The 12,096-nt window shown below is 41.0% G+C and overlaps 1 protein-coding gene across 7 annotated transcripts in view; it reads right to left on the bottom strand.

Annotated features, from left to right (window-relative positions):
- LOC139280663 (ubiquitin carboxyl-terminal hydrolase 15-like) overlaps window positions 1-12,096 on the bottom strand; it is a 146,391-nt gene that overhangs the window by 20,977 nt on the left and 113,318 nt on the right. For 4 of the 7 annotated variants that reach the window (XM_070900258.1, XM_070900260.1, XM_070900262.1 and 1 more), the window contains 2 exons: window positions 5,664-5,945; window positions 692-762 (listed from right to left, as the gene is read on the bottom strand). In XM_070900258.1, coding sequence (XP_070756359.1) covers window positions 692-762; window positions 5,664-5,945 — 353 coding nt within the window. Of the gene's footprint in view, window positions 1-691; window positions 763-5,663; window positions 5,946-12,096 lie in introns of those variants that run through there. The other 3 variants (XM_070900259.1, XM_070900261.1, XM_070900264.1) reach the window with 2 other exon arrangements.

Here is a 12,096-nt window from a genome sequence, read left to right as displayed (position 1 = left end):
ATACTTTATGATGCACTGTAGGAAAATATCTGTGAAATACATTTCTGAAAAAATACTAGTGATCTCCATGGCATGCCTTACAGTAAAACAGATGATATGCTGTTTTTTTTTTAAAAAGGACAGATGGTTACATCATGTCATGCACCATACATTATTCTCCTGATGCGGTGTAGCCGTGATGCTTTAAAATTATTAAGCAAATACAGAGCGAGGTCAAAGTTTAACTGCAGATAGGACGATGCTTAATGTCAGGATCCAGGTCACTGATGGATTTTTAAAAACTTTTTTTTTAAAGATTATTTTGCACCGGTAGCAGTGAGAGACAGCTGATATGTCGGTGGTACAGCTTTCTTTCTCTTACAAGTAACTTAATTTTATCTCATAAAAAACTGAATGTGACTGTCACAAAAAAGTAGCTGCTCCCAACAGGTAACTTGTGCATTCTTTGCTACAGCCATTATTTTAAAGTTTGGTTTTGACAGATTACCTACAATGTGGTTTCCATGCACATGTAAGATCAACTATACTTAAGTATGGAAGAACTCTTTTTTTTAAAAACAAAAACCAGATGATGACAGAAATTCTAGGTAATTGCTACTTTTTGCCCTTAATGTTAATGTTTTATCAAATTAAATCTATTCAGCACCATTGTAGCCATTTGTTCTCAGTACACACTTGGTATATATTTTACCTCTGCCGCATTGTCATCAAAGCATCGCTTCTTTATTTCAGGGTCCCAGTCTAATGCCAGATATGTTCGCTCTGGGGGTGAAAACAGGTAGAACACTCTCTGAAAATCTCCTCTTCGACAAAACTCACATTTGCGATGCAACTGATAGATATTTCTTAAATCATCAGCCGAGGTGGCCTCATAATAAGAACATAAGAAATAGGAGCAGGAGTAGGCTATTTGGCCCCTCGAGCCTGCACCGCCATTCAATAAGATCATGGCCTCAACTCCACTTCCCTGCCCGCTCTCCATAACTCTTGACTCATGCAACGGGTATAATCCATTCATCACAGGCGGTCCCTTGAACGAGGATGACTTGCTTCCACAAGAGTTCACAGATGTTTCAATGAAGAACCCGATGTTCCAGTCCTGAACTTCAATTGAGGGGGTGGAAGATGCCTGTGCGTGGATTTTTTTTTATAACCGTGTGGTGACCGTTGCACATCAGCCACCACACGGGCTCAACAGAGCTAGGCCTTTATCCAATGGCAAGGGTTGAATCAGGACGACTGGAGACCTGCTCTGCTGCACGGACCTAATGCGCACACATATCACAATGTGGGTAGGCCCGAGCTGCCTCGGGGCCCTTGGCTCGTCTGGGCCCCGCACCCTCATTCGCCGCACTTTCGCCCACAATGTTCCAGGGCCTGGCGCTCGAGCTCTATTTATAGCCCCGACCTGCAATATGCAGAAAATACACGACCTTGTGGTACCCCACTAGTCACTGCCTGCCACCCCGAAAAAGACCAGTTTATTCCTACTCTCTGCTTCCTCTCAGTTAACCAATTTTCAAACCATGCCAGTATATTACCCCCAATCCTATGTGTTTTAATTTTGCACTCTAACTTCTTATGTGGGACTTATCAAAGACCTTCTGAAAATCCAAATACACTACATCCACTGGTTCTCCCTTATCTATTTCTATCGGTTACATCCTCAAAAAACTCCATTGGTTTGTCAAACACGATTTTCCTTTCATAAATCCATGTTGACTTTGTCTAATCCCATTGCTATTATCCAAGTGTGCCATTTTTACATCCTTTATAATAGACTCTAGCATTTTCTCTATTGCTGATATTCACAATGACACTGAAGGGCAGCATGTAGATCAGCATTTAAATCAATCTCATTTACTCTTAATCCAGAAAAGAATACAATGAAAAATGAAAAATAAATGGTACCATCAGCAATTCAGGTAAAATTATGCTGAAGACGCTCTTCGCCATACATTAAACCACTATTCATGCACAAATGACCAAAGTAGTCCCAATGCAAGAATACAGACATTTGAGAATGGGGGAGGGAGAGAGAAATAAACATAATACTTGACTAGAATGACAGCAACGTGCTGTGTAGGCCTACAGAACTTCTCTGTGCTTTGACTCTCATAATCGTCTCCACCTCTCATGTTTTCAGCAGTCGGTACAATGTGGACAGCGATAGTTCTACCAGATGTTAAATCCATTAATATTCATTAAGAGCCTGATGGCTCACTTGGTAAGCACAGTGTGTCACTAAGAGGCACAGACCAGAAGCTCGGCCGGTTTGATTACCTGTGTGTGTTAGTAGCCTATCTCAGCTTGGCTGTGTGCCCACGGCCCACGCACTCCTGGGACGGGGAGGGAAATCAAACAAGGTTCCTCATCCTGACATTTATCCTGTGACCCATGCCAGAAACAAATGTGTAATTTAAGGCTTGGACTGAGCGGTGATGCTACAGTGACAGAAAAGTCTGACAACACTATATAGGTACAGAGGAGATTTACGAAGATGTCGCTAGGACTGGAGAATTTTAGCTATGAGATAAGATTGGATAGGCTGCAGTTGTTTTCTTTGGAAGAGAGGAGACCGAGGGGAGGCTTAATTGAGGTATATAAAATTATGAGGGGCCTAGATAGAGTGGATAGGAAGGACCTATTTCCCATTGCAGAGAGGTCAATAACCAGAGGGTATAGATTTAAAGAAATTGGTAGAAGGATTAGAGGGGAGTTGAGGAGAATCTTTTTCACCCAGAGGGTGGTGGGTTCTGGAACTCACTGCCTGAAAGGATGGTAGAGGCAGAAGCCCTCATCACATGTAAAAGGTACTTGGATATGCACTTCAAGTGCCATAACCTACAAGGCTGCGGACCAAGAGCTGGAAAGCGGGATTAGGCTGGATAGCTCGTTTTCGGCCGGCACAGACACAATGGGCCGAATGGCCTCGTTCTGTGTGGTAAATATCTATGATTCTAACACTGTTGTCGAGGTCAGGAAGTATCAGAAGCTGTCTGGTATCCATGAAACTGCACACGATGAAACAGCGCATGATGAAACAGCCATTTGGAGAAAAGTAGAGGGGGAAAACAAAACAAAACACATCTGTTTTTTTGCCTCTCTCAGGAGATCACATGGTTTCGGAGTGTATATGTTGTGATACATAAGGTATCACAATTGTGTGGGACAGACTCGATGGACCAGATGGTCTTTACCTGTCCTTCATAAAAATCCTGTGCAAATTAACAATGGCAGCATTGGTCGAGATGAAGAAATCCAATTCTTTTATCAGTGCATTTAAATAGAGCTTAGTCGTACACAACAACAAGACGTTATATATGTGGAGTTAGCTTGCTAACTTATCACTGCCCAAGGTCAATCGAATATTCTGGTCACTGTAATAATACTCTAGTGCACTTTCCAGCTTTTAAAGCTGGATAAAGTAAGTTACCACCTTGCAAGTAATATTCTTTCTCATTTTCAGACCGCTGTTATCTTGCAGCTCTTCCATACTAAACCAACGGGCGCCTTGTTTATAACAAGGGATCCATTTCATTCCCTTTAGCAAGCATCCATTTCCTCAAATTAGGTTTCAATATCAGTCGATTAAATCTGAATTCAGTGGAGTTCAGAGGTCTCGTACTCACCGAGCAGTGAATGACTGAACAAGTTCCCTCAACACTTATTGCTATAACACAACTACCTGACATGCACCATGTATGATTCCACCTGACCAAAATATGCATCCAGATGGAGAATCAGAAACCTCAGCCAGAGATAACAGAGGCTTCTCAAAGAACGCTCAGAGCAAGGCGTCAACAATATAGGAGCGTGCAAGGCTTACTTTCATGTGCTAACAAAGCTTGATTTCGTGCCAATGGTTTATCCCAGGTAAGCTCATCACATGCAAGAGTTAAAGACTGAAACCAGCTCTTGGATGCAAAGTCGCAACAAAGGCACATCTATTTTGCCTACAATAACATGGTGACACATCAGTCATGAAAACAAGTGCTCCTTCAGATTAAACCAATCTGGTTCCATCATTCTCTCAGGGCCCCTTTGTTGCAGTCATCATCATAACAGTGAACATAGTTAAGGGAGCTATTCCATGTTTCGTATTCCTTCGCTCAGAGCCAGTCAGCCTTAGCGTTAAATTGGGCTTGATGGTTCAAGTGGGTGAGTCGCAGGTTTGATCTGTGCATTAAGTTAGCTGATCTCAGGACAGTTCATCTCAGAATCCCCTGGCTAGGAAAGGAAATTAAAAAAAACATCAGGATCTGACTCCTGATTCGCTGTGCATTGAGTGCTGCTTGAAACTGGCTGTGATGCCTCTCACAGTTTAATACTAGAATGAGACATAAAAAATGGCCATTTAGGCAAGGCTATGGGCATGGGTAGAATTAGACCTCAGCACAAGGAAAGAAAAGTGGAAAATAATCATTTAAAAAGGCCTATTAATATATAAACAGCAATAAGTTTCAGTATATTCATCAGACTTACCTCTGTCCTTCCAAAGCATATTGCATAAAAACAAAAGAGCTAAGAGCGGGAAAAGGCCATCCGGCCCCTCGAACCTGCTCCACCATTCAATAAGATCGTGGCTGATCTTCAACCTCAACTCCACTTTCCCAACCCAGTCTCCATATTGTTTGATTCCCCTAGAGTCAAAAAATCTCTATCTCAGCCTTGAATATACTCAAAGACTCAGCATCCACAACCCTCTGGGTTAGAGAATTCCAAATATTCTTAAATGGCTGACCCCTTATCCTGAGATGATGCCCCCTAGTTCTCGACTCTCAAGCCAGGGGAAACAACCTCTCTCAGCATCTAACCTGTCAATCCTCCTCATAAACGTGTATGTTTCAATAAGATCACCTCTCATTCTTCTAAACACCAGACATTATAGACCCAATCTACTCAATCTCTCCTCATAGGACAACCCCCTCATCCCAGGAATCCACCTAGCGAACATTGCACTGCAAATCCTGATAAGAACATAAGAAATAGGAACAGGAGTAGGCCATACGGCCCCTCGAGTCTGCTCCGCATTCAATAAGATCATGGCTGATCTGATCATGGACTCAGCTCCACTTTCCCGCTGCTCCCCTTATTCCCTTATCGTTTAAGAAACTGTCTATTTGTCTTAAATTTATTCAATGTCCCAGCTTCCACAGCTCTCTGAGGCAGCGAATTCTATAGATTTACAACGCTCAGAGAAGAAATTTCTCCTCATCTCTGTTTTAAATGGGCAGCCGCTTATTCTAAGATCACGCCCTCTAGTTCTAGTCTCCCCATCAGTGGAAACATCCTCTCTGCATCCACCCTGTCGAGCCCCCTCATAATCTTATAATTTCGATAAGATCACCTCTCATTCTTCTGAATTCCAATGTAAACTTCTCACCACTGCTTTCAATGCCGCTACATAGCATAAATAGCAGAGATAGGTAATGATCGTATGGAGTGCTTCCCAAGTGTATGATGCTCCAACCACCGATCTTCACTGAGAGCTGACTCGCTCCCCGAGGCAAGGTTTGTGAGCAACAGCCAGGTGAGCTGAGGAATTTCAAGCAGTGTTCAGGCTTGATGCCACCTTCTGACTGGCAGCAAGCGCTTGAGCTGCCAGGTGACATACCTATTGCACTATATCGATGTGGAAGGGTGTCAACTATAAGACTTACCATCAAGTCTGATCTGTCTGCTATCTTCAAATCGGATTTGCCTGTCGTCCTTGACATAATTGATATCCGTATTCCCCAAGTTATTGAACTGGAATGTAAAGAGCTGCTTTTTGTGTCCCTGGTACAGCTGCCCTTTACAAGGGTCTTCAGTGCAGATGCCATTTTCAGAGTCCTCATTATCTCCCCCAACAGAGTCCTCTGATTGGCTGTTCTCATTCTCGGAAGGAAGTTCTTGATCCTGACTGGACTCGTCGTCTTGCTCATCTGTCTCCATTTCACCTGCTCAGAGGAAGAATTCATTGAAAAATCACTGTCAGTCATCAGGTTTTCATTGCAACGAACTGCCTGTTGCTTCAGAGCTTTATGTCTGGTCACTCCCTCATTGTAGATAAGCTGAAAAGCATCTTACAACACAGTGGCGCTCTCGACTATCAATGTCAGAAAGAAAGCGGACCACAGTTTGTGCAGATGGAATTTAAAAAAAAAATGGTATGGAATAAAAAAATATATTTTCTCCGTAAGGAGCATTTTAAAAGAACTGGAGATGGAGGCGAGGCTGGTGAAGGTGGTAGAATTCTCCACTAAGAATTCAAAAACAGCAAGATTAGAGCAATAAGATGCTGGGAGGCTGTCAACATGCTTCACCATTCCAATTATCTAAAATTACCTTCGTCTTTCACTAAAGCTCCATTATAGTCTGTGCAGGAGTTTAACTAACGGTATGGTTAAGCCCAATTAAGATGAATTACTTGTGTTACAACCAATTGTACCAGGGCAAGTAAGTGCCGTTCAATATCACTGATGCAGACACAACCTGGCAAAGTCAAATCATAAACTTCCATCAGAAGGGTCAAAATTTGCCTGACACCCATAAATCTGCTCTCTCTCTCTAGGTGGAAACAAGAGCAGGAATTCATTTGATCTAATGTGACAAGTGCCTCAGAGGACATCTGTACAAAGTGCGGTCTAAGGAGGCTGATTAAAAATCCATAGTTATTATTAGGATCATTTTATTCTTTTGAAACAAAAGTTGTTGGAATTTAACAGCGGACAAAGCTAATAACATTCTTTTCTGATAATGCATTAAAAAAATTAATGAGTCCATTAATAACTTTAAAATGAAGTTAATCATAATTGTTTCAACACATCTGCTGTGACATTTTTATTTAAATATCGGATGCTGATGACATCAGGGAGACAAATGTTACTGAGTCAACTAGCTTGTGGAGCGCTGAACTAAACTGCACAGTGTAATATTCAGCTCCTATGCACACACTGTTGAGGTCAGTATTGAAGTCAAATGGTCGCAGTCCTTACTCAAACTTTTCAATGGAAATCTCGAGGATAAAGCCCTACAATGACATTACCCTGGCATATTTGTGAAAAATATAATTTGCCTTAATATTCAAGTATGTAGATAAGTTAGTTTAAAGAGCTGGAGCACCCTTTGCTTGGCCTCCCCACCACCATATGCTGCTCCACTAAAAACAATGGGCCACGGCGAAGCGATGATACGTTAGATCATCCATAATTTGAATTTTAGGATTGCGTGCTCTTTAGTGCAGATGTCCTTTGGGGTGGGGTTGGGTCAAATAGGTCTTCACCATGAAACCCTACAAGCCTGATTATGAGACTGACAGGGGCCATTCAACACATTGAAACTACACATTCTTTCCCCAATCGGCTAGGCTACATGGATTGGAAGAATACAACATGCTAAATACCCAGCTCCACACATGCCAAGAATATGAAAGGAGCGATTGAACACAGTCAATCTTTTATCCCCCCGCCCACCACACAATAGAAACACTAATGGTGAGGAGCTTAAAGAAGGATAACTAAATTAGCTGTTAACATTTTATTTAAACAGATATTTTGAATCACGTACAACAGGAATTAAATAAGTTCCAGTTTTCAGTAAGTTAACTCAAACTGCTGTGATTAGGGTTAAAGAATTTAGTATGGGGTTCATCCACAACACCATACAGCCAACATTTATATAGAAAAACATGAACACTGGAAATACACAGCACCAACAGGAAGGGTTACAAGGCACTGACAGTTAACAGCAAATCATGTGGTATAATTTATACACAAGGATGATGAGGCCATTCAGCCTATTGAAGCTCATCCCTCTAGTACATTAAATCTCCCATCATGGCATCTGATTGCATTTTGAGTAACCCAATGATTTTGTTTATATTAACTCATTTGGCAGATTATTTCAAGAATTTGTCACTTTTTGAATGAAGAAGTTATTCCTTGTATCTGTTCCATAGTTACTTATTTACTAATTCCCATTTATGTCCTCTGGTCCTTCTTATTTGACTTACTTTGAAGTAATAATTTGAGTTTACCATCTCAACCATTTAATATTTTATCTACTTTTTTAACTACCTGCCTTCTAGACTGCTAAATTCAAGCTTCTCTCATCTCTCCTCACAGCTCATCCCTTCGGTTCACTCCATCACCTCTCTGTACCCATTCTTCTTCTCACCACCTGATTCCCATTCTCAAGACACTAACTCCTTGCTGGGGTACCATTTCACCAGCGCCTGTCACCATCCAGATTCTCAACAATACTTGTGTGAACTGTTCAACCACAGGGTATATCTCAACAATGTTCACACACAGCGTGGACAAACATGCACTTCCAGCAGGAGTTGCTGGACAGCGACCAGGCGTGGGAACTGTCATGTATTCAACCAGCATTGTAATCCATGTATAATCTGACCTAAGTTGTACACTGTGAGAACACTGACCACTAGGTGGTGAACTTGTGGGAGACACTCCTAACCTAGACCTTCAGATATAAAAGGGGAAGCTCCACCCACTTCCATCATTATCGGTGGCGTCCTGGTGTATGAACTGTATACGTGCTCCACATGAACTCGCTGAACTTCAGCTTCCAGCGATTTCCCCCAGCGTTCATTTCTGCAGGTATTTTGCTCACCTCTGCAAACTCCGGCTGAGTGTGTGCCTCCACGCCTCCAGCATGAGCTGCTGTTTGAAACAAAAGGTCCCTTGCCAGTCGATCGTCCCTGACTGCCCCTGTTATTGCCCTTGAGTGCGCCATTAACAGGTGCTGATGGCCCCATTACTGGCTGCATTGTCCCTTGCAATGGCGTGAATAGCCGATCAGCTTGCCATTGTCTCTGTCGAACTCTCCCTCTGGGTTCGACTACATGTTGGGGCATGCCCGACTGCCCTTGTCTGCCTGGAGAACTGTGTGCTGCTTTAACAATGTTGAATCTCTGTCCCAACCATTCCTTAACACAGTACCTCTCGTCTGTTCTGCTAGTGGCCATGCTTGCGTGGTTTAAATCCCAGTTTCTTGTCGCCATTGATACGTCCTTACTATACAGTATAAATGCACACGAGGCCCATGCTTGAGAGGTCAGTCTGTGACCTGTCCTTTATTTCATAGCACTCAAGTGATGGAAGTGGGTGGAGCTTCCCCTTTTATATCTGAAGGTCTAGGTTAGGAGTGTCTCCCACAAGTTCACTACCTAGTGGTCAGTGTTCTCACAGTGTACAACTTAGGTCAGATTATACATGAGTTACAATACTGGTTGAATACATGACAGAAACCTTGGCTTAATCCCTTATCCATAAGCCAGGGAAGCCAGTTGTGCCCTTGCCATATCCCTGGCTGAGATCAGCTTAGTTCAGCACAACTCAGAGATGGGACCCTCTAGCCTGTATGGTTCACTGAATAAACTGACTGGGTCTTTAATGCAAGTGAACCTTTTTATGATATGGTTGCCAAAACAGTATTTCAAGTGCGATTTGGTCAGTGCATTGTAAAGTCGTAGCATAACCTCTGTAGCATTATAATCCACTGTTATGGTTTTATACCTTATCATTCTATGAACTTTTAAATTGCTTCTCCACATTATTCAGGCATTGAAAGTGATATCTCTACAATTAATCCCTTTCCAAGCCTGCTTACACTAATTTAATTCCATCTACTGTATACTTGTGTTCCACAGATTTCAACCCGTGTGCAATAATTATTAAAATTTAATTTTCTGTGCATCTACTTAATTGACAAATTTGGTCTGATGACGCTCCTGCAAAACACCTGGGAATGTTTTACTATGTTAACGGTGCTATATAAATGTATGTTTTTGTTGCATTACTGATCTAAATCCTTTCCTGCATACTCTGTTTCTACTGGTCCCTATTTTTAGATCAACATATCTGATTATTTTATGATTGGTTTCGGTATCTAGGTTATTTATATTGATCAGAAACAATGGGAGTAAGATACTGACCCTTGAGGGATTCCACCCAACATTCCCTGCCATTATAACACTTCATAATTACTTTCCATTTCTCACTTTTGGCCAGTTTGTTCTGATTTCATAGAATCATACAGCACAGGGGACGGCCATCCGGCACATCATGCCTGTGCCAGTTCTTTGAAAGAGCTATTCCCTTGCACTTTGGCCCCGCGCCCCACCCCCATAGCCCTGTAAAATATTTCCCCTTGAAGTATTTATCCAATTTCCTTTTGATTTGATCTTGAATTGCTGGGAATTTGTTCATTTGGAAGCCATTCATGTAGAATTTTATCAGAAGTGTTCTGAAAAAGTTAAAAAGACTATCATAAAAAATAACACCATCTATTGCACAGCATCCTCAAAAGAAGTCAAGGTGGTTTCTCTGGCATGATTTCCTGTTTGAATTTTAAGCTATATTGCTATGTAAATACTTCTACAGCAGATAAAGGTAAACCGATAAGAACTCAAACAAATCAAATGGCACTTTCTCTCAATTCAGCATTATTCAGTTCAGTTTTAGTAAATATTGTAAATTAATGTAGTACCCTGCATTTTAAATGAAATATAATAATCATTATTCCTGTTAAAGAGCAGCAAGAACACAAGCTGTGTGCTTTTTGTTACATAGTGGAAATATATAAATTAGCTTCATCAGACACATCTTATGTGAGTTAGTCTGAACTAAGTTGTACTGTACTGAATTTGAGAGGACAGAGAAACACCATTGGCATCTGATGTTTGTGTATTTTAAAGACTGGGGTATAATCACTCTGCCTTTCGCTTTCAGATTGTGTCCAGGATGTTTTTTTCTGCAGCAAAAATCGGCAGCTTTTTTCAACCTTTCAATATACTTTTGCATTTAAAAAAGATTTCATAAAACATTCGATTTTCCTCAGTATGACCATGTCACTGCTGTCAGAAAATGCAACTGACCAAACTGCTCAGAAAGTGAAGCAGTTGAAATATGCAGATATAAGTATGGTCATTGAAAATATTGCCTAACTTTTAGAATGCACACAAAATGCAAAGCAGGTTTGGTTCAGGGACACAGATACAGACAGACACACACTATCTTGGTACAAGTGCTAATAAGTGATTTTTAATTCCTCTGTTTCTTTATTTGACGTGTTCAAATAATTCTAAATAACCAATAGGTTACTTCATATGCTCGAGAACCACCTCAGTGTCTCCTGAAAAAAACTCACTCATTATGAGCTGTTACCTTTACAGATAAAGTCAAAATATTCTGACAAAAATCTCCATTAGATTTTAGCAAACGAGATACAGGAATAGCATCCAGTATATGAAGGGCCACATGAAATGCTTTTAAGCTGCAGATGTTGCAGTCGCATTTATCATGGATATACGTACATCGTCCAATCCCACTGTGCTTCTTTAAAATGGTAATTAATTAACATAATTTGGTTGAAATATGCCACAGTGTATTTTGTTGATGATGTGGCAAGTTTGCATTATGAAGGGTTATGTTCAGGCAAATGGAGAAAATCTATTCCTACTGATTGCTAAGTCATGAACAAGAAGGCATAAATTTAAGGTCATCAAAAGAATGAAGGGAGAAGTAGGGAGAAGTTGGAAGATTAAAAAAAATACAGGTCTTTAGGATTTGGAATGCTCTACAAAAACAGAATATACAACAGTGTTTAACGGGAAGTGAATAAATATCTGAAAACAGAAAAGGTAGAAGGATGTGGAGAAGGATGGAGGCTGCGTGGATAGCTCTTTCAGGGAGCCAAACGGTTTCCTGCTGTATTGTAAAATTCTATGATTCAGAGATGAGGGGGGTGAATGGAGACTGGCAATAAAATGTTCCAGCAGAACACCTCAATTCAGCAAAGAAAAAAATGTAACATAGATTTCTATCTGTGTAGGAACTAATGTAAAGGAACTCTGCAGACACAACTCTGAAGTAAAAAGCAAAGTGGCACTGTATTGCCCTTTTCTCCAGCCCAAGTAGCGAACTGTAAACTTTTCCCAGAGAGAAACCAACAAAACCAACAACAAATATTAATTCAGCTCACCTACAATTATAAATATGACAACGTTGTCTTAGTAAGATGTGTTAGGCAACGTAAATAACTTAATTCTGAGTTTTATTTATTTCACTTGCCTGCAAGTCTAATCAGCCT

The sequence above is a fragment of the Pristiophorus japonicus genome, chromosome 15 (assembly GCF_044704955.1).
Source record: "Pristiophorus japonicus isolate sPriJap1 chromosome 15, sPriJap1.hap1, whole genome shotgun sequence".
NCBI lineage: Eukaryota > Metazoa > Chordata > Chondrichthyes > Pristiophoridae > Pristiophorus > Pristiophorus japonicus.
The sequence above is the reverse complement of the archived record's forward strand: the minus strand, read 5'-3'. Positions and strand labels throughout refer to the sequence as shown.